The sequence below is a fragment of the Eretmochelys imbricata genome, chromosome 17, assembly GCF_965152235.1.
Source record: "Eretmochelys imbricata isolate rEreImb1 chromosome 17, rEreImb1.hap1, whole genome shotgun sequence".
Taxonomy (NCBI): domain Eukaryota; kingdom Metazoa; phylum Chordata; order Testudines; family Cheloniidae; genus Eretmochelys; species Eretmochelys imbricata.
The window spans coordinates 383,029-407,747 of NC_135588.1; the positions used below are offsets into that span (position 1 = coordinate 383,029).

At 43.8% G+C, this 24,719-nt stretch overlaps 1 protein-coding gene across 1 annotated transcript in view; it reads right to left on the bottom strand.

The window, feature by feature from the left end:
* Positions 1 to 15,501: 15,501 nt before the first annotated feature.
* Positions 15,502 to 24,719, bottom strand: part of SLC43A2 (solute carrier family 43 member 2) — a 52,868-nt gene continuing 43,650 nt past the window's right edge. The window contains exons 12-13 of the mRNA XM_077836657.1: positions 23,024 to 23,147; positions 15,502 to 21,231 (exon numbers count right to left, since the gene is read on the bottom strand). Of these exons, the coding sequence (XP_077692783.1) occupies positions 21,070 to 21,231; positions 23,024 to 23,147 (286 nt within the window). The 3' untranslated portion in view covers positions 15,502 to 21,069. The remainder of the gene's footprint in view (positions 21,232 to 23,023; positions 23,148 to 24,719) is intronic.

Here is a 24,719-nt window from a genome sequence, read left to right on the forward strand (position 1 = left end):
CCAAACAGGCTCTTTCCTAATAAAATAAACCCGGTTAGACGTTGGGTGGTGGCAGCGAAAGTCCAAGGGCAAAAGGTAAAATAGTTTGTACCTTGGGGAAGTTTTAACCTAAGCTGGTAAAACTAAGCTTAGGAGGCTTTCATGCAGGTCCCCACATCTGTACCCTAGAGTTCAGAGTGGGGAAGGAACCTTGACACCTTGTATTTCTGATTTTAGATCAAATGGTTCAGCCTCATGGGCTTTGGTTGGATGCAATGACAACGCGCGGTTAGTATGAACGAGGAAGGTATTGTTATTATTACGTCCTTTACTACTACAACAACAACATAATCCTAAACTGAACAACAATAAAAGCATTAACATTCCTAGTGTAATATGATGGGGTTGTTCTATAGCCTTAGTTACATAGCACAATGCATCATAATTAGTACATAATGTAGACACTCTATAGGCTGTATGAAAGGCATATTTTTCAATTCGATATATATATTTTGAAGCATATGAATTTGACCTTGTAATTCAGAGATTTCCCGGATCTCTGGTAGGAATGAAAGCAAATTTTGGAACCGGTCTGGTACTAAGGCTGTCCAATTAAAGGGTATCTGAAACCTAAGGGCTGATTGTAGGATTCTAGCTGCAGGCCAATAAATAATACGATTGCCCTCAGCAGTGGTGAGATTTAAAATGTATGTCTTGCAAAGTGGTAGCCTTAACATACACACAACTGTCATTAACTTGGAAGAGCAGGTGTCTTGTCAGGGTAGTTCCTTGTCCCATACCTTCCCAACAAATGTCATGAACAGTGACAACTTCTCCTGGCTTCAGTGTTCATACACACTGAAGCTATGGGGGTTCTAAAGGCCAGAGTGTCCATTGACTCCCTATCCCTATCCAAACGTTGGGTGTTACTCCAGGAGCACTGACTACAAATTGGTTAGGCATACCAGGTAGTTTAATTTCCCAAATGTCTCTGTGAATTATCCAATCCCACATGCATCCTCCCCACAGACCTGGCAGGATTCGGTATGTGGGGCCCACATCCCTCCAGTCGGTCTGTATGCTTGGAAGGAGCACTGTGAACATCTGCACTTCCTCCCAGAAAATCTCCAAGTACGTCTCCATGGCCACAGATCAGATGATACTCCTGAAGTATCTGTAAGGGCAGTGGGCCAAGCCTGATGCTCCAGATCACTCCGAATGGCTATGAGCTAGTCATTCAGGAAATCCTAAATTTCTGAACAAGCCAGATCCCACTGCAGTGCCTTCCCAGCCTCAGTCATATTTAGCACCATCATCATCAGAAGTTTCTGGGTCATTGAACTAAGGGCGGAGATAACACGTAATTCACCAACTCCAGCCTGTATCTGGGTTAACTGTGCTCCAGTAATAAGACCTGTGGCTTTTTCCAACTGTCCTAATTTTTCTTTCTGTTGTTGGCCTTTATAAATATTCCAAATTGCAGCTGCGCTATTGGCACCATCCCATAGGTGTCCAGCCAAGTCCCTCTTCTTTCTAGAGGAAACCCAGGCCCTTTGCTGTGCTAACCTAATGGCAGCCCCTTTTGAGCAATTAGGATATGTAGAGGTGACCTGAAAACTGGATAAGGGCAGCATGAATTTTATAGTCCCGAGTGTAGTATTAATCACAGTCCATCGATATCCTAACACATCTCTCTTTGGTGAAGTACCATACCACATCTGTTGGCTAAACACTTTCATGTACTTCCAAGAGGCATTAGCATTAATAGGAAGGGGTATATTGTAATATAGTGCAGGTTAAATTATTAGTTACTGGGATTATTTCAGTACAGATAAAATTTCCGGTGGCAGAACAGACTCTTTGGGTATACATTTGATTATTCACTAATTGGGTGACCAAACAACAATAAGGGCCTCTTTCATCTAACATACTGCAGACTCTAGGAATGGCCATCATATCTACCTCACTATAGAACCCATTAATCTCAATTTTCAATTCTTAGTGCTCATTTGTAGTGATATCACATATTTCTATTTCCACCGACCCGTTTGTTTTCCACTCAATTGTTCGCTCATATGAACTATTCTGAACCTTAAAAAATAACTTTTCTGAACAAAAGTAAATCACTAAGATGTGAAGGCCTTGGCCATTGGGTTTCATTAGAATATACAGTATTGTCTGTATTTGGGTAAATTACAGGGGTGGTTGCAAAGGTGCAGTGGATGGTGGGGGTAATGTTCGTGGCAGCAAGGCGTCTTTGGTATTCGTCATCAGGAAGCCAATTAGGGAGTGCAGTACATTCTGATGGTACTTGTCTGTAAGCACAAAGCCCAGATCCTGGAAGAAATCCAAACCACCACTCCACTCCACATTCCCAAGAACGGTCCCTGCAGTTCCCTCCCTGCCAATATACAATACTCAGTTTCCTCCACCTGGGCCAATTATTAATGTCCTTTGTCATCAGGAATTCCTGGACCTCGGTGGCTTCAGCAGAGTGAGTGTTCCCTCTCTCTTGGAACAGTCGTGGTTTAGCATTATACAGGGGAGAGGTTACTAGCACATCACTCTGTAATGATTTGCTTCTTGTAGCGAAATCCAAATGCATGGTAGTTCTGTCAGTGACAAGGGAGAGGTTACTAGCACTTCACCTTGTCCTTTTCTCTTGCAATCCAGAAGGAACAGCAGCACCAGAAGGAGAGAGAGGCCGATCATCAGTCGGAGAGTCATCTCGAGATGGAGGGGCCTTTTTGCAGTGAGAAGCATGGGTCCAGGCAGTCAGTCCTTAGCACTTCACAGCGGTGTTGGTAGTTAACAGGATTTGGTAAGGGCCTTTGCAGCGCGGGGTCAGGGCCGTCTTTCGTTGATGGACCTGTATGTAGACCCAGTCTCCTGGTTCCAGCGAGTGGCAGGGGTGCTCAGGATCCTTGGGTAGTGCGTCTTTCACCTGTGTATAAAGAGACCTAACACATTTCATTAGTGCCTGACAATAATTAAGCACTGTGTCATCCATTAAATGAGTGTCCATCTGGCCAAGGGTCCGTGGAGGCACTGCCGGATGTCGCATCGGGTGCCCTGTCAGGATCTCATGAGGGCTGAGTCCAGTCTTTCGATTGGGAGTGGCCCTCATGCTCATCAAGGCTAATGGAAGGGCATCTGGACAATTTAAGTTTGTCTCCGCACAGATCTTAGCCAGTTTATTTTTCAAGATCCCATTCTAACATTCCACTGTCCCAGCAGATTGCAGGTGGTAGGGACAATGGGATTGTGTTGGATCTGCAAGGCTGCACATAATTCTTTTATATGTCCAGTAAAATGAGTACCCCGATCACTGCTGATACCAACAGGTGTGTCAAACCTTGGTATAAAATCCTTAAGCAAAATTTTCACAACAGTCTTGGCATCTGCCCTTCTACAAGGGAAGGCCTCAACCCAGTTTGAAAATACATCAACTAAAACTAACACATAACATAATTACAACATTGAATAAAATCAATCTGAATATTTACAAAAGGTTCCCAGGGAGGGGGATGCGCTGCCTGCCTAACTTTAACAGCTTTACCAACATTGTGCTGCTGGCAGATTGTACATTGTTGGCAACAGTGCTGGGCCACAGAGGAAAAATTGGGTGCAAACCAGTCTCGTTTAACTACAGCAATCATCCCCCCTTTGCTCACATGCACTCCGTGGTGCACGTGAGCAAAATAGGGTAAGAGCACCCTGGGCGCAGCCAGGCAGCCGTCTGGGAAGCAGAAAGGCAATCAGGATGTAAAATGCACCCAGCAATACTCCAAGAACGTTTCTCAGCTTTTGGCGCAGCCTCTGTCACGTAATTAAAACCTTAGTATTCCCTGACAGTATCTAAAATACTTTGTATTCCAAGTTAAAACAAGTATCTGCAGTTTGGTTTAACCCTTCCATTTGGTTTTGAACTAGACTGTCCTGTAGAAAAATTAAACACAACACAAGACAAAAGACAAAGCCACAAGACAAAACACCACAAGGACATAGAACACAAAACACAATTTCTATTGTGCCGGTAAATGCTTGGTATGTTGGATTGCTCTTTAGCTGGCATTAGCTTTCTCTGATTTTCTGAAAGACGAAAGAAAATATTTCTACCCCTTCTGGGGCGATCAGTCATTGCTTAAAATATTACTTTCTTATACAAATACCCTTGCAGATTGCAGGCAAAACAGAGGAATTACCCCCATATTTTTCTGGTGTTTGTTTCATAGGCAGGCCAGCTTTCAGTGGCTTTTACCTTTATCAGTTGGGTACTTTGCATTATCTCAGATGTTTTCTGGCTTGCTTTTGGATCCAGAGCCATTCACAGATTAAAAATTTTTACTTAAAGGGACACAAGTAACTTTTACCAGGAGTTCTGATTGCCTTTTACTTGTACCTCCTGCTTTCAAAACACACAGCGATGTAAAAAGGAAAACACCTCGTATTGCAGCCCCTTGGAGCCTAATAGGCTTTTAATTAAGTAGCGTTGTGTACTTACATTCCTTTCACCCCTTCTACAATATACACTGCACATGTTCTTTTCCTTAACATCCCCTTTATACATTTTGGGTGGTTAAATTCCAATAGACACCCCTTATGTTCTTTTAGCTAATCTGACTAAAATATTCATAGCCAAATGATTTCAATCAAATAGTCTCTTTGCCTGGATTTATTTACAGACATTTCTTTGGAAAAGGGCCCATTTTTCCTTCAGAATGGTTGCAAAGAAACCAAGAATTTTTTCTTTTTAGCGTTTTTACAAAATCCAATTGATGATTCCCTCCAACAATTACAGAGTTAACCTTTCACTCTCTTTCCTTAAATCACTTGCTTATTCTCCCAAAACGACACCCCAGTCAACTTAGATTTTTACCATTCAAATGATTGTTCGAGGGGGTTAAATTCCCCATGCCTATACTTACTGCTTTCCCTTAGTCCTGCCACCATGCCCCTCAGGGCTTCGAACCGGGTTTTCCATTTTTTTTTCTCTGCCTGCCTGGGTCCGATCCTTTTTTCCTTGCTGCACTGTCCCTTTCCCTGGGCACAGGCTTTGTTTCACTACCAACTTAGCAAGGTGTGTGGGCTCCTCAACCAGCCCCCACCCCTACTGGTCTCTTTCCTTAAACATTCTCATTCACAAGGGCTACCTGAGTCCTCCCCCATGAGGCTTGCCACCTGGACAGAACACACAGACAATTGGCGTTTTAATTCTTTAACTCTTCAGTTTTCTCTAGCTGCCAGGTACACATCTCTTCCCTTTTACCCAACTCTTCTTATTGCCCAGTCCTGCTATGACCGGGGGTAGACTCACCTGCACCCTTTCCCCGTAGACCAGGGGGAGGGAGAGGAGGAATGCTAAACCTCTCTCCGGTTCTCAGGCATACTGTGACTGAGAGTGGGGCTCACCTTTAATTATGCAGTCCTCAACGTAAAATACCACCAGTGCTAGGCAAACCAACGTGAAATGTCAAGGGCAAAACAGAGAGATGATGTGCACTCTGCAGAGCTCCCCCCTCCACAGTTCTTCACCAAAACTGTGACAGATTTCTGTTACCAATCTACCTGTGCCTCAGTTGATCAGGCTAAGACTGCAGGATCGTAGGGGCGGAGATGAAGAGAACACACCATGTGACTAAATTTTAAAGCTTCATTAATAAAATAACAAACAGTGATGAGTGCGGAAACTGCTTTCACGTCACTCAAAGGAAGGAAGAAGCGTAAGTGCTCAAACCCTGACCCACTTTCATACTCACAAACATGCTGCCCAGGCTGGCGAGGCCCGGGGGTAGGAGAGACAGAGAGAGAGAGAGGGGTGGACGGGAGGTTATCCTGTGCACAGGTTGTCCAGAGATACGCTGCAAAAATCTCCAACTTACTTCCGCTCTTGGGAGGGTTGGTTGTGTTGTGGGGTTTTGTTTTGTTTTTTTTTTACGCCCTGGGGTCTCTTGGGTCTTCCCTTTCAGAGACCTTTGCTCGGTATTCCAGTCCAGGCTGGCTGCCAGTGGCTTCTTCAGTGTCTGCAAACCACACTGGCTCCAAGGTTGCAAAGGCAGACTGTTGGGTCTCACTGGGCAGCCAACCTTTGCAAATGTAATCTCAGTCCTGCAATTTGTTTTGCCTCTGTCTATATTTTTCACATCCAGCTGGGGTTGAAAGGCGTGTGTGCGCGTGCGCTTGGCATGGTCTGTGTTGATTTTTGACCTTGAACGCAGAGCAGCTTTCTCTTTATCTCTAGGCCAAGCTGACTTTCAAATTAACCCATTCCTTTCCCTCCTTGTTTTCAGCCTTAACTAATTGGGGATATAAAGGAGCAGAGGGAGTTGCTCAGGTAGGGAGGCATCCGGATGCTTTGCATTCAGTTTTCAAATCCTGTACTTGTTTTTAAATTTTTCCTGGGAGTCCTTCAGACTCTGCACACGAGACTCGTGAGTCTCTTTGTGGCTTCCTCCCACCAATAAACAAATTTCTCCCACTGTATGTCAGAGGCTTTTGGTGATGTAAGGGTTCCTCTGAGGTATATGATTTTATCTAGATCGAAGGTACCTTCTAGTGAGAATTGTTTAGATGGACTATCGTGTGTAAAAATTCCAGTTTTCTAAATACCTGCAGGTCCTAGGACCATAATGCACATGCATATAGTACGCAGGGGTGCCCTTCGGTGGTGTAAGAGAATTCTTAGACTGTCCCCAATGCATTTTGCAGTCACACAGGGGAATATCCTGTCCGCTCAATGGCTCATAGGGGACCCCTGTCCATTTGGCAGCTCATAAATTAGGGAAGATTTTCACTCACACCCCAGGAAAGGGTCCACTGGGTCACAGTTTCCACCAACTAGCGGCTTAAGTCTGGACCTGGTCAGTGGCTCATAAGTAAGGAAAATTCTCTGCTGGGTCACAAAGTTTGGCTAACCCCCCTTGCTTTCAGAACTCCCACATGGGGTAGCCCTGGGGCAGCTGGAGTCGGCTTAAGTCCTGGACCTGATTAGCAGTTCATACCCCCCTTCATTCATTCATACACACACATTCGTTCCCCATACCCTAATGCATCTCATTTAACAATAACCTTAATTCTTTATGTCCGGACTTAATACAACCTTTCCCTCATTTGAGGCGGCAAAAACCCCTCAGCACCGATACATTAACCTTATTGAGGGTGGCAAGACTAAATGCTCAGTACCACTTCAAATTAACCTTATTAAGGGCGGCAACAGTTCCTCAGTACCACTTTGCATCTGATCTTGTTGCTTAATCAATAAGTTTGCATGGCGTAAGCTCCAAAGGGACAGACGGCCCCACAGGCAGTCCTCCTCCAATACCCCAATAGAGATTTCAAAAGGTCTCTTACCTCTGCTGTGATGCCATGGGGTTCGAAGGGGAACAGTCTGCAGTAGCTACCGCTGTCTCAACCAGGCATTGCCATCCAAGTCACGGCACCAAATTGTGGAAGAAAAATGCAGTCTTCACTCTTAGGTTTCAGAGTAACAGCCGTGTTAGTCTGTATTCGCAAAAAGAAAAGGAGTACTTGTGGCACCTTAGAGACTAACCAATTTATTTGAGCATGAGCTTTCGTGAGCTTTTTTTACAGCTCACTTCAGCGGATGCATACCGTGGAAACTGTAGAAGACATTATATACACACAGAGACCATGAAACAATACCTCCTCCCACCCCACTATCCTGCTGGTAATAGCTTATCTAAAGTGATCATCAAGTTGGGCCATTTCCAGCACAAATCCAGGTTTTCTCACTCCCTCACCCCCCTCCAAAAACCACACACACAAACTCACTCTGCAACAAGTCAGAGACAATTTATTCTCAAGCAGGTGCAAGGGGGAGAGTGCACATGGCCAGGGATCCCCCCTTCCTAGGCAGGTCTCCGCCTGATAAACAATTAGGGCAAGCATTTATACTTTTTGTTACATACAATAACTATCAACTGCTGTGTCTTGTTTATTCATATTCCTTCCTGATATCTTACTTTTTCTCAGCAGTTCCTACTACAGTTGTGTTCCATTCTTATCTAACAGCATCTCTTACAGTTTTCCCACTCGCTTCCCACTCGCCCAGGCCCTGCCTTAAAGTCTTGTGTTATTAGAGTTAGCCTGACTCTTGCTCTATTCCTAAGAAAACTAAGATATGTGTCCAAATCCCCTTTATCCCTTTTTCATTTCCACAACAAGTATGGCTCTTCCCTCTCCTGTCTCCCCCTCCCAACTCAGCTGGCGCACAGGCTGGTTCCTGGGTGCCTGGTCATTAAGTATTGTAAAAATAGCAATTAGGATAACTTTGGAAAGAGTAACTTGCTTCTGTAGTTAATCTTTTAGCTTCATGTTAGCTGCAGTATCAGTAACCCCAAGCAGTCAACCAAAAAAAGGCCCCAGAAATCTTGACACTTTGTGGGGGCATTTAAGCCAAACTCTGAGTATTATTTGCCTGCTGGGTTTTGAGCTTTTAGGTTACAATTGGGGTCATGTTTTTCTAGCATTTCTTCACAACCAAGAGGGCTATAAACTTTTTTTTATTTAAATGAATGCTGAGATTCTCACGTTCCCAATAGCTGGTGTATTAAGAAAAAGAGCAAATATCCTAAGAGTTGTCAACACTCTAAGAATCACTGTGAAAACCCCATGTTAAGCAACCACATACCAACTGCCAGATCCACAAAAGGGGTTAGGTGCTTAACTGCCACTTTAGGCACCTGAGACCAAAAGTTTGCACCTCCGAACCATCCACTCATCTTGCCCAACCCTATAGGTGCCTGAATTCCCCAGGTGCCTACGTTTTCACCAGTAAAGTCCCCTCAGTGCCTAGGGTCCAATCTGGTATGTGATGTCAGAGCGTGGCTAACTTGCACAAACACAGAGGAAGTGGTGGTAGTGCTCCCTTTATACCCAGTAGCCCAGTGCAGTGTTTTTCAAAGGAAGGCATTGGGTCACTCTGTTCAGCACTGCCGACCAGGATGTTAAAAAGTCCTGTCGGCGGTGCTGTCCAGCTAAGGCAGACTAGTGCCTACCTTTTTCCACATTGTGCTGCACCCCAGAAGCAGCCAGCAGCAGGTCTGGCTTCTAGGCAGCGGGGCCCGGGCCCCGGCCCTGAGCACCAACTCTGCACTCCCATTGGCCAGTTCCCTGACATGATCAGGGTAGTCAGAACCTGACCACTAGCACAGAGAATCATTTTAATCTCATAAAAAATGTTAGGTTAGAGGCTGTTTCTGCAATGACACAGCTATCATCAATAATAGTTATGTTTGACTCATTAAAACCCTTTTTGAAACAAAAGCTTGACCTTGGTTATTTAGTGTAAACTGACTCTGGGAAATAAAATGTTTCTCATCAATCTGTAATGTTATTCCTTAGGAGAACTGTCCCTGAGCCTGTCCATGAGTTTCTGTTCTGTAATAGGGTTAGTGGGTACTTTGGTGTGCGGGCACTGAGAAGCGTTGTCAGTGTGGGGGTCTGGTTGTGCAGTTACTTGGGTGTAATGACTAGAATGATCATGATGTTAACCTGGAAGAAAAGGAGTCACTGAGCAAGTTTTCCCCACACTGGTGTAGTTATTGGAATGTCCTTCTTTTGAGTATAGTGTCCCTGTGGGTGTTCTACCGTAGGATGCATACACCCAGGGCCGTCCCTACCCGTACACAAAGTACATAGCTGCATAAATTTCCTGGTGCCCTACACAGCTGTGTGCTGTTCCAGCCCCTGCGCTGCCTCTTCCCCGTAGCCCTTGCTCCGCCCCTTCCCACCCCCACTCCAGCCCTTCCTCTGAGGACTGCAGCAGGGGTCAGGCCCACCCTGCACTCACCAGGCGGCAGGAAGTGGAGTGACCTGTCTCCAACCCGCTCCACTGGCTTGTGCTGGGGGGTGGGTTTCCCCTGGCCCCCCAAGCCTGCTCCTGCCCCCCAATGGAGGCTTGGGGCCCCACACAGCCCCCCCAAGGGCAGCTGCATAGGCTAGGGACAGGTCTGCATACACGTGTGCATTCTCAACCAGTGACTGCAAAGTAGCGTTTTCAGGCTAATGGCTGCACGGAACAGTGCATCATGCTATGAACAAGGAAACATATGAGCCCACCACCAGTCAGTTCCTTCTCAACCACCTGCAGTTCATAGAGAGTTCTGCTGCCTGCTGTATTCAGCTCCCTATCTTAACATGTAAATTGTGTGTGTGTGTGTGAGTAGTTACTTTATTTATATTTTACCTTTGTTTCAGTTTCTGTTAGTTGGGGTTGGGAAGAAGCAGGGTTCCTTCCTCTTCCCCGATTTTCTGTGTTAGGAGTATAATTATGACCAAGACACAGGGTTTAAGGCTGTGAGACTTGCCACACGTCCTTTCCCCACAGTGATGGGCATTCCAGCTGCCTGCGAGATTTGAGGCACTCCTACAACCCTGCCAAACGCAAGGTCTGTCGGGATTTTCAGGCCAGATCCAAGAAGGACAGGAAGGCTAGATTTAAGATGATAGTAATGGAGCATATCCTAGCTCACAAGGGATTGCTCTCCCCACCACCCTATACATCAGCCTCTATGTCACAGACATCCTCAGTCACTTTTGCTGCTTCATGTGCAACCCTGGATAATAAGACTTCAAAAAAGAGTAAACACGTCTCCCATCAAGGAATTGAAGAAGAGCATTGATCACCGCATAAATCCTAATCTCAAGAGACCTCTCATCGATGAAGGTCCAATTCCAATCACTCAAGGTCCAAGGAAGACGCTCTGCTTGAATATGCCTGCTGCAAGAGCAGTTACTTCAGCGGCACCATCTGATGCCTTGAGGCACAGGGCTACCTCTCATGCACTGATATCTCACAGTACCTCTGAAAGGGGACATGCAAAAACAAAAGAAGGAAGCCAACCCTAGGGGGTAGGACTGACGGTAGGGGAGACAAAAGTATTAAGAAGGCATGTGTGTTTGCAGCCTGAGCCTGGAGAGCCTTCCCATTTCCCCTGCTTTTTATAATCACCCAGTATTATCCAAAGCACAGGACTTGGTGGTGATGTGGGACTTCAGCTACCCAGACATCTATTGGATAATCTGTGTCCTGATGTGTTATTTTTCCCAACAAATTCTTGGAACGTATTGGAGACAATTTTTTATTTCAGAAGGTGGAGAAAGCTACTGTGGGGAGGCTGTTCTAGATTTGATTTTGACAATTAGGGAGGAACTGGTTGAGAATTTGAAAGTGGAAGGCAACTGGGCTAAAAGTGATCATGAAATGGTAGAGTTCATGATTTTAAGGAATGGTAGGAGGGAGAACAGCACAATAAAGACAATGGATTTCAAGACTTTAGCAAACGCGGAGTTGGTAGGTAAAATCCCATGGGAAGCAAGTCTAAGGGGAAAAACAATTGAAGACAGTTGGCCGTTTTTCAAAGAGATGTTATTAAGGGCATAAGAGCAAACTATTTCACTGCGTAGGAAAGATAGAAAGTATGGCAAGAGACCACCCTGGCTTAACCAGGATATCTTCAGTGATCTAAAACTCAGAAGTCCTACAAAAAGTGGAAACTCCGTCAAATTACAAAGGATGAATATAAACAAACAACACAAGTATGTAGGGACAAAATTAGAAAGGCCAAGGCACAAAATGAGATCAGACTAGCTAGGGACATAAAGGGTAACAAGAAAACATTCTACAAATACATTAGAACCAAGAGGAAGATCAAGGACAGAGTAGGCCCATTACTCAATGAGGAGGGGAAAGACAATAACAGAAAATGTGGAAATGGCAGAGGTGCTTTTAATGACTTTTGTTTCAGTTTTCACCAAGAAGGTTGGTGGTGTTTGGAAGTCTAACATAGTGAATGCCAGTGAAAATGAGGTAGGATCAGAGTCTAAAATAGGGAAAGAACAAGTCAAAAATTAGACAAGTTGAGGTCTTCAGATCACCAGGGCCTGATGAAATGCATCCTAGAATACTCAAGGAGCCGACTGAGGAGATATCTGAGCCATTAGCAATTATCTTTGAAAAGTCATGGAAGATGGGAGACATTCCAGAAGACCGGAAAAGGGCAAATATAGTGCCCATCTATAAAAAGGGAAATAAGCTGACAAGTCTGTAATTCCCAGGGTTGTCTTTAACTTCTGTACCCAAAAAGATAATGGAGCAAATAAGAAAACAATTTGCAAACACGTAGAAGATAATGAGGTGAATAAGTAACAGTCAGCATTGATTTGTCAAGAACAAATCATGTCAGACCAACCGGATAGCTTTCTTTGACAGGGTAACAAGCCTTGTGGATAGGGGGGGAAGCGGTAGACGTGGTATATCTTGATTTCAGTAAGGCTTTTGATACGGTCTCACATGACCTTCTCCTAAATCAACTAGGGAAATACAACTTAGGTGGAGCTACTATAAGGTGGGTGCATAACGGTGGGAAAGTTGTTCCCAGAGAGTAGTTTTCAGTGGTTCACAGTCATGCTGGAAGGGCATAATGAGTGGGGTCCCGCAGGGATCAGTTCTGGGTCCGGTTCTGTTCAATATCTTCATCAAAGATTTAGATAATGGCATAGAGAGTACACTTATAAAGTTTGCGGATGATACCAAGCTGGGAGGGGTTGCAAGTGCTTTCGAAGATAGGATTAAAATTCAAAATGATCTGGACAAACTGGAGAAATGGTCTGAAGTAAATAGGATGAAATTCAAGAAGGACAAATGCAAAGTACTGCACTTAGGAAGGATCAATCAGTTGCACCCATACAAAATGGGAAATGACTGACAAGCAAGGAGTACTGCAGAAAGGGATCTGGGAGTCATCTTGCATCACAAGCTAAATGTGAGTCAACAGTATAACACCGTTGGGAAAAAAAGCAAACAATTCTGGGATATATTAGCAGGAGTATTGTAACCTAGGGGTTACAGTGGACGAGAATCTGGATATGAGTCAACAGAGTGCCCTTGTTGCCAAGAAGGCCAATGGCATTTTGGGATGTATATGTAGGGGCATTGTCAGCAGATCGAGGGATGTGATTGTTCCCCTCTATTTGACATTGGTGAGGCCTCATCTGGAGTACTGTGTCCAGTTTTGGGCCCCACACTACAAGAAGGATGTGGAAAAATTGGAAAGAGTCCAGCGGAGGGCAACAAAAATGATTAGGGGACTGGAACACATGACTTGTGAGGAGAGGCTGAGGGAACTAGGATTGTTTAGTCTGCAGAAGAGAAGAATGAAGGGGGATTTGATAGCTGCTTTCAGCTACGTGAGGGTTCCAAAGAGGATGGCTCTAGACTGTTCTCAGTGGTAGCTGATGACAGAACAAGGAGTAATGGTCTCAAGTTGCAGTGGGGGAGGCTTAGGTTGGATATTAGGAAACACTGTTTCACTAGGAGGGTGGTGAAACACTGGAATGCGTTACCTAGGGAGGTGGTGGAATCTCCTTCCTTAGATATTTTTAAGGTCAGGCTTGACAAAGCCCTGGCTGGGATGATTTAGTTGGGAATTGGTCCTGCTTTGAGCAGGGGGTTGGACTAGATGATTACCTGAGGTCCCTTCCAACCCTGATATTCTATGATTCTAAGCAAGACAAGAAGTAATTCTTCCACTCTACTCTGTGCTGATTAGGCCTCAACTGGAGTATTGTTCTGGGTGCCACATTTCAGGAAAGATGTGGACAAATTGGAGAAAGTACAGAGCAACAAAATGATTAAAGGTCTAGAAAAACATGACCTATGAGGGAAGATTGAAAAAAAAATTTGGGTTTGTTTAGTTTGGAGAAGAGAAGACTGAGAGGAGACATAAGTTTTCAAGTACATAAAAGGTTGTTACAAGGAGGGGGGAGAAAAATATTTGTTCTTAAGCTCCGAGGATAGGACAAGAAACAACGGGCTTAAATTGCAGCAAGTGAGGTTTACGTTGGACATTAGGAAAAGCTTCCTGTCAGAGTGGTTAGCACTGGAATAAATTGCCTAGGGAGGTTGTGGAATCTCCCTCATTAGGGATTTTTAAGAGCAGGTTGGACAAACACCTGTCAGGGATGGTCTAGATAATACTTAATCCTGCTTGAGTGCAGGGGACTGGACTAGATGACCTCTCAAGGTCCCTTCCAGTTCTGTGATTAGAACCACAGTCTTTCAGGGTGAAGACGTTTAGCCTTAAAAAGAGAGTCCTAGCCCCTATCACTCCTCAAGTGGCCAGAGGGATCATTGTTGAGGCATCAAAGCCCTCTTGCAGGGGCTAACCTTGTATGGAAGTTAGGGGTATAGCAGAAGTACTTATTACTTCAGACATCTGGGCTACAGTGAAGCAAAAGCCCCATGTTAGAGTCTTATAGGCAGGGGTATTGTTTTAAGGTTAGCAAATTGGACCTTTAATCAGTTTGGTATATTGTTCTCATTTAAGTCTCTACAGACAGCACAAAAGCACTACACTTCATGCACCTTTCAAAGGGCCTGTAACAGCAATGACACCTTCAAACTGTGAAGCAAACTTCAAATACTACAGGGAAGATCATGGCATTCCTTTCACACAGTCACCACACAGCTGCTACATTAAAATGAACTGGTAAATATCTAGAGTCTAGTTTGAAGGGTGGGGGGGAGAGTATGGTAACAAGCCACACCTTTCTTCCAAAACAGATCATGCTTTCCTCTCCCTGCAGCTACAATAGGGTCATCTTATTTCAGACCGGTGGGGAAATCTATTACCTACCGTAGTCTTAGTTGGAAGTTACCTAGAAGAAACTTAGCATAAAACCAGCCTTCTGTGTGCTCAAAATTTATATGTATTATAAAGACTACAAGAACCACACACAGCTTACACTAATTTACCTAACCACGTTAGCCTTCCAAAATAGTGATATAGACTTACATTCGTTATCTTTACTTGAAGCTTTTGTATGTGTGGGGATTTTGGCAGTTAAAGCTGGGATCAAAGCAGTGCTAAGAAATCCCTTTTTACAAGCACATGGGGAAAGCAATACTAGAGCAAAGTCAGAGCATGGGGTGAGACAAACAAAGTTCTGGCCACACTAAAGCCCAGATGGATTCTACTACTTGGCAGTTGAGACTTGAGTTCCTACAAACTCAAGAGATATTGCTGCAGATTAGTCTGCGTGAGATATCCTCACACCCTCCAAACCTAGCACACAACACTTTAACCCAACACTCAGCCATTAGCTCAGGAATTATCTTGATAACAGCAACCTTCTATATGACACAATCACAAATGGTAGAAGGGCCAGGATCCCATTTTTAAAAAAAGTGTAGATACTTACACATCCCTCAGATTATTCTAGTTTTGAACCCAATCCCAGTCTTCTCACTAAAGTAAGAAAGCGTTGTTGTGTTAAAAAGACTGCAAGCTAGGGCATATAACTGGCTATCAGTAACTATTCTCAAAGTCCATCTGTTTATGCCAAAACCATGACCCCATCCTGCAGCCAGGCCCAGTGAAATAAAGCTATGATTTAGAATATCTTCTATAGAAGCCACATTTATTATGTTAAATTTAAAAAAAAATGCATGCACTTTTTATTTATGAAGGTACCAGCCTTCTAAAGTACAGGGCTCTGTTAAGTCAGCTACACAGAAAATTGTCCCACATAGTAACAGTTTATTTTGATTTTAAATAAAAAGTACCCAAATACTTATTTTTTAAGAACATATAGCAGTAAAGGTGTGAACTACATTTCCCATTTCCTTCAAGAAGTCCCAATAAGGATTTGGCATTCAATGAGAGAACACACATATACACCCCCAATTGTCTTGTCTTTAACCTGTACCCTATTTCAGCATAGGGGACTACAGACAGAAAAAATTGCCAGAGCTAGAATTTTGCAAGAGTACTGGGGTTAACAATGCATACTCTTGCAAAAGTTGTCATCTCACTTACATGGAGGTCAGGACCAAGTCTATGTCTGATTTGAAAAATGGTACCTTGAGCAGCAATGCACCCAACAGCACCATGCTGGGTCTGATGCAAACTTGACAAATTATTGCTAAACAAGATCCGCTCATGTTTCTCGAGGGGGGTGGGGGGGAGGTCCTAATTCTGACCTCAATGGTTTTGACCTTAATTTTATTTGAAGTCTGGCTTTTTTTCATTAGCTTGAAAGACAGGATGGGCAAGTACCTCTTTGGTTAAACTGCAGTACAAGCCATTTGGCAGAAGGTGTTGTGTAATGCCTATGCTTACATCTCCTGCCCCCCCCCCCCCAAGAGATCAAGGTGGTACCTTTACGATGCTCAGCCTCAAAAAGACTATACTGATTAGTTTAATACCATATTTATTATTTAGATTACTGTAAGAATACACATCACTTTACAAACACATAAGATGACACAGACCCTGCCCCAAGGAACATACAGTATAACTCGGACAAATACAAAAGGCATAAGAGGAATGCACACAGCACTGGGAGGGGATTAATGCTTCAAGGGTGAAGAGAAGAAATGGTTTTAGAGGAAGTAAAGGGAGGTTTGCTTGGCACATGGGAAGTTGTTCCAAGAATGTGAAAAAAAGAGGACAACAGAAAGAAAAGGATTGGGTACAGTGCAGGACAGTGGGTGCTGAAGTAAGCACAGAAATGGGGTAGATAAGAATATGTATCTATAAAAGCAGTCACTGTTTCAGTTAGTTCCACAGAAGTGAATGTTGTGAAGTTTTAATTGAAAGGTGCTGTTTTACTGCCACTTCCCAGCAGAAGCACTTATCTAGTGATGTAGATTAATAAATTCATAACAATACACATTCATGTGGATACAGGCAGCCAGGAAAGTATAATTGAAAGGTGTAGCTACAAAAATATTGTAAGTATCTGCTTTGTCCTGCATTCCAATGTTTGTCTCTGTATTTTGTCTCCTAAACTAGTCAGCTTGTCAAAATGGAAGCTTTCTACTTTACCCATACTTTAGTGATGTTTTAATTATAATCTCATTATTTTGCAGTTTTCCTCTAAAAGACCTGTGGAGTAGAGGCCACTCTCACTATGTTAGGGGCTGTTATATTAATTACTGCAAAAGTGTTTAGGTCAGAATGAAACTCTCAGCAAAGTTTGCCTTTGTTTTCTGCAAATATCCACTGGCCAATCAGTTATACATTAAAGCCTGTTTTCAATACAGCTTTTGATTTTCAGAATCCTAAATAAAAAGACCAATCATATCCAAAAAAGTACCCCTATCAATGCCAGGAGTCACCCCAAAATGCAGGCACACCTTCTATACAGGCACCACTTAAACAGACTTGGAGACACATCCACATCATAGCAACAAGCATTTGCAGACGAGGGTGGTGTTCTGTTTTCAGACATTCAGGGGACATACACTGATGAGATGAGCTGTGTCTTTTTGGATTGGAACTGCATGGAGTTGTGAGTGATGCACAGAAAGCATCTGAACGCTAGAAAACGTTTTTTTTCTAGCAATTGGAGATTATGAAATTAATGCAACTCATTTGCTCAGAATTCAACATTAATGCATTTAAAGGGGCTGTGCACGCGTATTAGGGTTTCTTCTCTGGATCATGCTGCTGGACAGACTGAGGACAAATACCTCATTAAACTCACTCTGCTGTTAAGGAAACATGTTCATGGGCAGCTTAATTTAGGATAGCAAGACATGTTAAGTATGAGCGTCCTGGCAGAATACAGTTCCATGATACACAGGTAAGGACCATATTCACCACTGTAGGGATGAGAGTATTTTGGTTGTCCTGTTAGACCTTTACATATAGACATGAAAGTCTCTTGTTTCTCAGCATTTATACCACACTCATCACCATGGTATCTGAGCCCTTTACAATATTAAATATTTTAAAGCATCTTATAAAGCTAGGGTATCAAACAGTTGTGGACAGATCTGATCCAGGTAACTTTAATTCATGAGAGCACCGTAACTAGATTCCCCACAATCTCAGTTTAATTTTTTGGTAAATGATGTTTCTAGCCTAAATGAGTGCAGAATTCCTCTGCCTTCCATTTAAGTGAATAGGGTATCAGTTCTAAAGCCTAGAGATCACACATCAATGTCAACATACTGTATGTTAATGATTGCATTGCTGATCATTTCAGCAAATGGAATAGGGTTGGAGAGAAGCCCTCCACAGGAGGGAATTAGTCATTGCAGTGGGGATGTAAATGCAAGAATAAATGTTTAGTTACTCCATAAAGGCTGTATTGACCCGATTTCTGTGTAAGCCTCCCAGAAACATTAGTGTGGTCTCTGCTGTGGATCAAGAGGAATATGCCCCCCCCCCAAATTTATATCCTAGTCCCCTTACCATGATTAAACATGGAATCTTGGGCTCTCCTCTAATGAATTTGAGACCCCTGTTAAGGTTTCCATGCAGTAAGGTCATGCAGTAAGCTGTAAGGTCATGCAGCTGGCAGGCTGCGATTCTCAGACTGTCTGCATTTGTAAGGCATGGAACTAAGGATTCTGGCTGCAATTTTCAAAAGCACTCACTAACTGGATGCTCAGAGACAGTTTAAAGGGGCCTGCTTTAGGGAGGGTGGGTGTTCAACACTTTCTGAAAATTGGGCCCCTTTAAACTCTCTCATATTGGGCATCTAAAATCAGTAGCCAGTTTTGAAAATTAGGTCTCTGTCTTTACCACATTATTCTCCAAAGCTGATGGGATGAGCTGACTGCAGTTCATGCCACAATTCCAACTCAAAGATTTTACTAAGAATCTGATGCAATATGTGAGCTGATCTTTCCTTGTTGAGTAAACAGTCCTGGAGTGAGCAGGTGTGCAATATCAGAGCATTTAGGTGTAGCAACACTTGGCAGTACAGGATGCAGAAATCTACAGAAAACCATCCAGAAATACTCTTATTACAAGGAAATTAAATTACTGCTGGTATGTCTTCCAAGCACATATGCAAATTTTTCTCTACTGTTTAAGACCTAAATTGCCAAGTTGAGCTGTGCTCCCTAATTGTTGCTTGACACGAAAAAAAAAAAAAGCTGAAAAGGGCAGTAACACATCTCCAAAGCTCCTCAAACTTATAAGAAGCCACCAGAATAGAATAAAGTACTTTTGCATTGATGCAGTATTAAAACATAAGACATGGTTGCTTTTGAAGTGTGACAACTGATGAAGGCAACATGTAAAAACCCACAAGTGTTTAAAATATACTCGTTAAGTGGCAGGAATCTATTCAAAACAGGCAAGCAGATCTGAAATAAATGTTTTGTCATTGTTTTGTAAATAGCATATGGGATTTTACAATACAGTAACACCAGAGGGCGCTGCTGCTCAATCATTATGCACTGGCAACCTAACTAACCGGATGAGTCTGTTAAGGATTCTAACAAAGTGATTCTTTTCCATGGTGCCATTCACAATACCTTCAGAGCTTACTCTTTAAATGGAAAGGGTTCGGGTAGTCTGCTCACCTGAATGTTTTAATCCTGTATAGCAAAGCTGTTAGCTTTCCATTCTGACAAACTCTCCCTCTTCCCCCCCAGATCCAAGGTCACTTCCGACAGAGCATACAGATGCACCATTGTCTCTTAATCCCAGTTTGGAGTTACTGGACAGTGACAGCAGAGTCTTGTGCTTTTCCTGCCTGGTTCAGAGGGGACGTTCAAGAAACTCTCCCCTGTGCCAGGCATTGGAGATACTGTAAGACTGAGAAAGCACCACTACTGCATTTGCTATAGAACACCAGACTCAGGGTTTTCCATAATCTCCCCACTATCACAAGTACTAGCTCAGCTCAGCCCAGCCAATAGGAGTATTAAGCATACCACCCACAGGCCTTTACCCAGGGTTGTGTAACCCTGTTCAGAGCAGGTCGAGATGGAACATAGGCAGCCTGTGTGCACTAGTGCTCCTATTGTAGAGCTGAGTCACTGATAGCAATAGCAGGAAGGTTATGGAAAAACAAAAGTCCAGTGTAGACAAGGCCCAGGAAAGGCATGGCTAGAAGAGATAAGCAGGTCAAGAATTCCCTTTGTATTCCCCTCCATGTCTGAGCAGAGACCTCCTCGGGTACCCCCAAGTCCACTTATTTTTCTGTGAAGTCTACCCAACCACACAGTCAGTGATCTCTATCTGTCTTGTCCAGAAAGAGCACAGACATCCTAGGAGGCTCCTCTTGCTCTGCCAACCAGAAGCTTTTGGTCAGCTACAGGTAAGTTGGTGTTCAGCAGTTCAGAGTGTTGGATTCTCTCAAAGGGGGCTGTTATCTGAGCACAGGAGGTTAAGAGGCTACTGCTGTGAGGTCCTGCTGAGACTTAGTGAAATTGTCTAACCATGTCAATCTTCCATGTGGTCACAGGATCCAGTTACTACATGCAAGTCCAGTTCTGCACTGTTGGTTCTTTTCAACAGTAAGACAAATCAACAAAACCAGCACCTAGAAACAGAAAGTTGTTTTGCACCATAGGACCCAGTTTTGAAAAAGCCTTTCAGCTCTAATCAAAGATTATCTCCAAACTACCAGCTGCTGCTCCTCTCCTAGGGCCACTGCAGGGAGAGGAGAAGAAAGACAACACTTCCTAAAGCACTTAAGACAAGGTCCAATTTCCAGCTGAATGGTTCAAGACAGCAGACATCTTACCATGTAGACAAAGCTTACAGGCTGGGGTAGAGGACTCCCAGGCTGCTGGAGGGTGGTGAGGGGGAAGAACAGTCAACTGGACCCTTCATTTTGGCACATGTGGCAGAATCCATTGCTCACTAACCATCTCTTTACATTATATGGAGAAAAAGTTTCAGCATCAGAGATTAGTGTTTAGCAATGAACTGAAAATCTACTTCTGAAGACACAGCACGAATTCCCCTTTCCAATGTTCACAGCACAGGGTTTTCAAGCAAGGGACTACAGTCCTGTAGCCAAGCTTGGTAATGGTGAGTAAAATGTCATTCTCCTGCAGCCAAGACAGTGCCAGTTAGGGCAGGCTTCAGCTCATTCAATTTGTGATCTGTGTAGCTTTTAGAAAAGGAAAGAAGAAGAGGGAGGCCTCCTCCTGGTATATACATCTTAGAAACATACTCCGTCTTCACTCTAAGGCAGCTGATCATGCTGTGTGAAGCTGGCAGAGCATGGAGAGAAGGATCATGACTTGGGCCAGAGGTAGACCCATTGAAGTGGTAGGGGAACTCGTGAAGAGGAGGCAGTGTTTGAAGCACTGGCTTAAACAAAGGCTTCCTCATTGGGAGTGCCATTGATTTTGAGGAAGAGTTTGGCATCGTCACTTCTCTGCTGTTTCTCTCTTTCTAGCCTGCGTTTATAGCAGATCAGATAGACCGGCAGGCAGAAGCCCAGCATACTCACTCCAAGAAGCCCCACATTCACCTACAAGGACAGAGACAAGCAGCATTAGATAGGTAGGAAAGAGAGATAATCCAGTGACACACACCTAAAAGCCAGCCCCAGGGCCTCATTATTTCACCCACCCATGCTGGACATGAGAGATGCCCTGCTCAATACATCTGCAACAGCCTACAGGGGGATTTTAGTTATACAACGTTGCCCATAGCTCTCTATGCAGATTCTGCTAGTAAATGCTGCAAAAGCAGGTCAGTCAGTGCCATGTTTGAAGAATTTCTTTGCTATACAGAAAGCCACGGCTGTGACTGCTCTGCCTTGCCCTATTACAGACTTCAGCCAGTCTATAGCACTGACATTTTCTCAATCTCTTATGCTCATGGGAAGGAGAAGGGGATTGGGACTGTTCCATGCCAACACTGCTGGCCCTGCAGTTGAGCTAAGTACTAGTGGGAGTACACCCAGCATCTGTAGTGGTGGCTTTCCTAAGAGCTGGCTATCATACCCAGGAATTAAGCTTCTTCCTGTCTAGCTTGACTCCACTCACTCATGAGACTGCTTGCAGGCTTCCTCTTCCTGCTGCACCTCCAACAGAGCCATGAAATCCTTCTGATGCAATCTATCCTTGCCCCCTCTAAGCGGCTCTGTTTCAGGGCTTTAAGCAAGTTGCCTGAGGCAGGGTTGGAGTGAGAAACCCCACATAGCCCCCATCCCGGACAGATACCTGACCTTCACAATTTAAGATTAGTGCAAGCAGCAACCAAAACACAGTGCTCATTGGGAATCCTGTGGCTTGCAGCTCACTGTTGCGTAGTTCTGCTGCATTCACTGTCAAGGGGAGAGAGCGAGACTCCCACCTAAAAAATGATCTCACTACACCTACTGCACATGAACTGGCAACAGAAATTAATGCTGCAGCTTTCCTTCCCTTCCCCTCCTTAGATCCTGTCCATTTATACTGGTGGTTGTGGTGTTTCACTGTATAAATAATGAGCTTCTAGAAAGAAAAAAATCCAGCCTGTCTTCTTGAAGGCATTTAGGGCAGACAAAGACAAAACGGACAGGTCTAGGAACATACAGAATTCCTAACACATTTGAGAGCTGCTGAATAGCCTCTGAATACCGCCATCTGCACAGGAAAGGAACATCTCCTAGAGGGGCCCAGCATCACTGCCAGCACTCCCAAAGGAAAGACATCTGATTCCTCATTTTTATGGATGCTTACTCCCGACCTCTCAAGGAGAACATGAGCCCTATGACCCTACAACCAGGTTTCAGACCTGGGTCAGCAATCCACACCAGTCTCATGCTGCTGGAAGTGTGAACAGGGTTCTCCTCATCCCCATTTCCCATATAATCACTGGTCAGATTCCAGCACTCTCACTGCTGCTTGTATAAAGAATCATCTGCCCTGGAATGCCCAGGCACAGGGCATCAGCCAAAACTATGGCTCGATTTAACACAGGGCTCATTAAATTTAACCACACATCTTATTAAAGGTAATGTGAGTTAAGAGAAGTTTAATAAGACAGTCTGGTCTGTGCAGGCATTAATTAGGAAGGACTATTAAAAAAAAAACATACCCCAGAAATAAACAGCATTGCGCTTGGGTGGGCAAGTTGCCTTCCTCTAGAGCAGTTATTGGTCACAGTCTGAGGAGAGCAGTGTATTTGACGACCATAGGTCTGTGCGTAGAATCCCTTTCATTTTGGTTGATTTGTGAGGAAGGGATTCCTTTTCAACAAAATGAAACTGGACCTCACCACCAACCCCTCATGCTAAGTTTGGGGCAGACTATATTTACTCTTCCCTCTCTTACCCAAAGAGGGTCTCCTTTCAATGGTCCCATCATTGCCAGGAACAAGGGCTGCTGCAGAAGAGCAAAGAGGGCACTGACCAAAGACTGCAGTCCCGTCAAGCTGCCAAACTGCGTTGAGGGGTATCTGTCAACATAGAAAGCAAATTACCACACACCACCTTGAATCTTTTGTGCTACTCAGGGGACCAGACTGGGCATCTCTCCCAGCAGCAGGTTCCTAGCTCACAGCTCAGCTGTACAGAACTCAGGAATGTCTCCTTGTGTTTGAATATTATGTGTATTAAGATTGGCATTTAAGGCAGTGCAATTCAGGGTCCAAGTGTCTCTTCTCTGGATTATTCTCCACCTGAATTTTCGAATATAGGGTTGGGGGGTTTTTTTGTTTGTTTTTTTTAAACACACAAAATTGCAGATTAAACATAGTGCCATCATCAGCACAGGCCCGTTTGGAGCGCTTCTCAGTACGCAAAGGAAACAAAAAAGGGTGAAAACAACAGGTTTTCATAGGGGCTTCTTCAAATTGTACATCCATCTGAGCCAACATCTGGGGCTGGGCCATCAGTTTCATTCCCACAGCTCATCTGGGCACAACAACTAACTCACTCTGGAAATCACCAAAACCCTGTACAACAGGTTAGTATGTGCCAGACATGTTTTCTTATTTAGACACAAAGTCTGATCCTCTGTCAAATTCAACTATATTGTTGACTGGAAAGTTGTTGAGTAGTAGATATTACTTACAAAAAGCAAGTCTTGGGACAGGTTAATGTCTTTGTTTTTCCACGGTTGTGCAATTTTTTAATTTGACTCTTAGAAAAAGAGGTGGGGTTGGACAAAACTTCAACATTTTTTTTTTTTTTAAATCAGGTTTGAGAGAAAACTGTTTAAACCAGGATGTTTCAGAAGTTGCAATGGACAAGTGGACTACTGTCTACACTGACAGATATCAACACAGCAGAGGACTCCACATCTTTGTTAAAAGCTACCATGGAACTTAAAGAGGAAGACCTCTGCAAGCAAAGCCCCAGATAGATTTACTAATGGATTTTTGAGTCCAGGCAGTTAGGTTTTTTTAAAAAAAAAAAGTTATAGCAAAAGTTATTGATCTTTTTGTCTCTCAATCCAAGAGTTCAGGTCAGAGGAAATGGATCTTCCCATTGTTACATAAGTTTTTTTTAGTTTTGGAAGAGAACACTGATGTATATATATTGAGAACTTTTATATGTTGGATACAGAATGGATGATCCACGCTACCGGGTAAAGGTGTGTAGGCCTCATTAACTATGTATTTATTTTGAGCAATGCTCTGACAAGCTGATAAATGTCTAGAAACAGCTAGTCTGCTCTGAGACCAGAGCTATGTGCTCCAGAAGTCAGAGTGCCCTGACCAATATTTCATCAAGACGTACCTATATCTACTCATAATTAGGGCGAGTTAGCTAAAGTTTTCAAGCTTTTTAACCCATATGATGGTGAAGCCAGTTTAGGACGAATTGCACCTGAGGTCCACATTAAGCATATCTGTGCTTGTTTCACTGCAATAAGTAACTACAGGTCAGCATTAGGCACAAGCAAGGAAAGTAATGGACACAGCAGTCCTGCTGCCAAGTCCTGTGGTGACCCAGAGTAAGCCATAAGTAGACTCGGTTGTTCCCTCTGACAGCAGGATCTCACCATCATGTGTCCCTTCCACCCT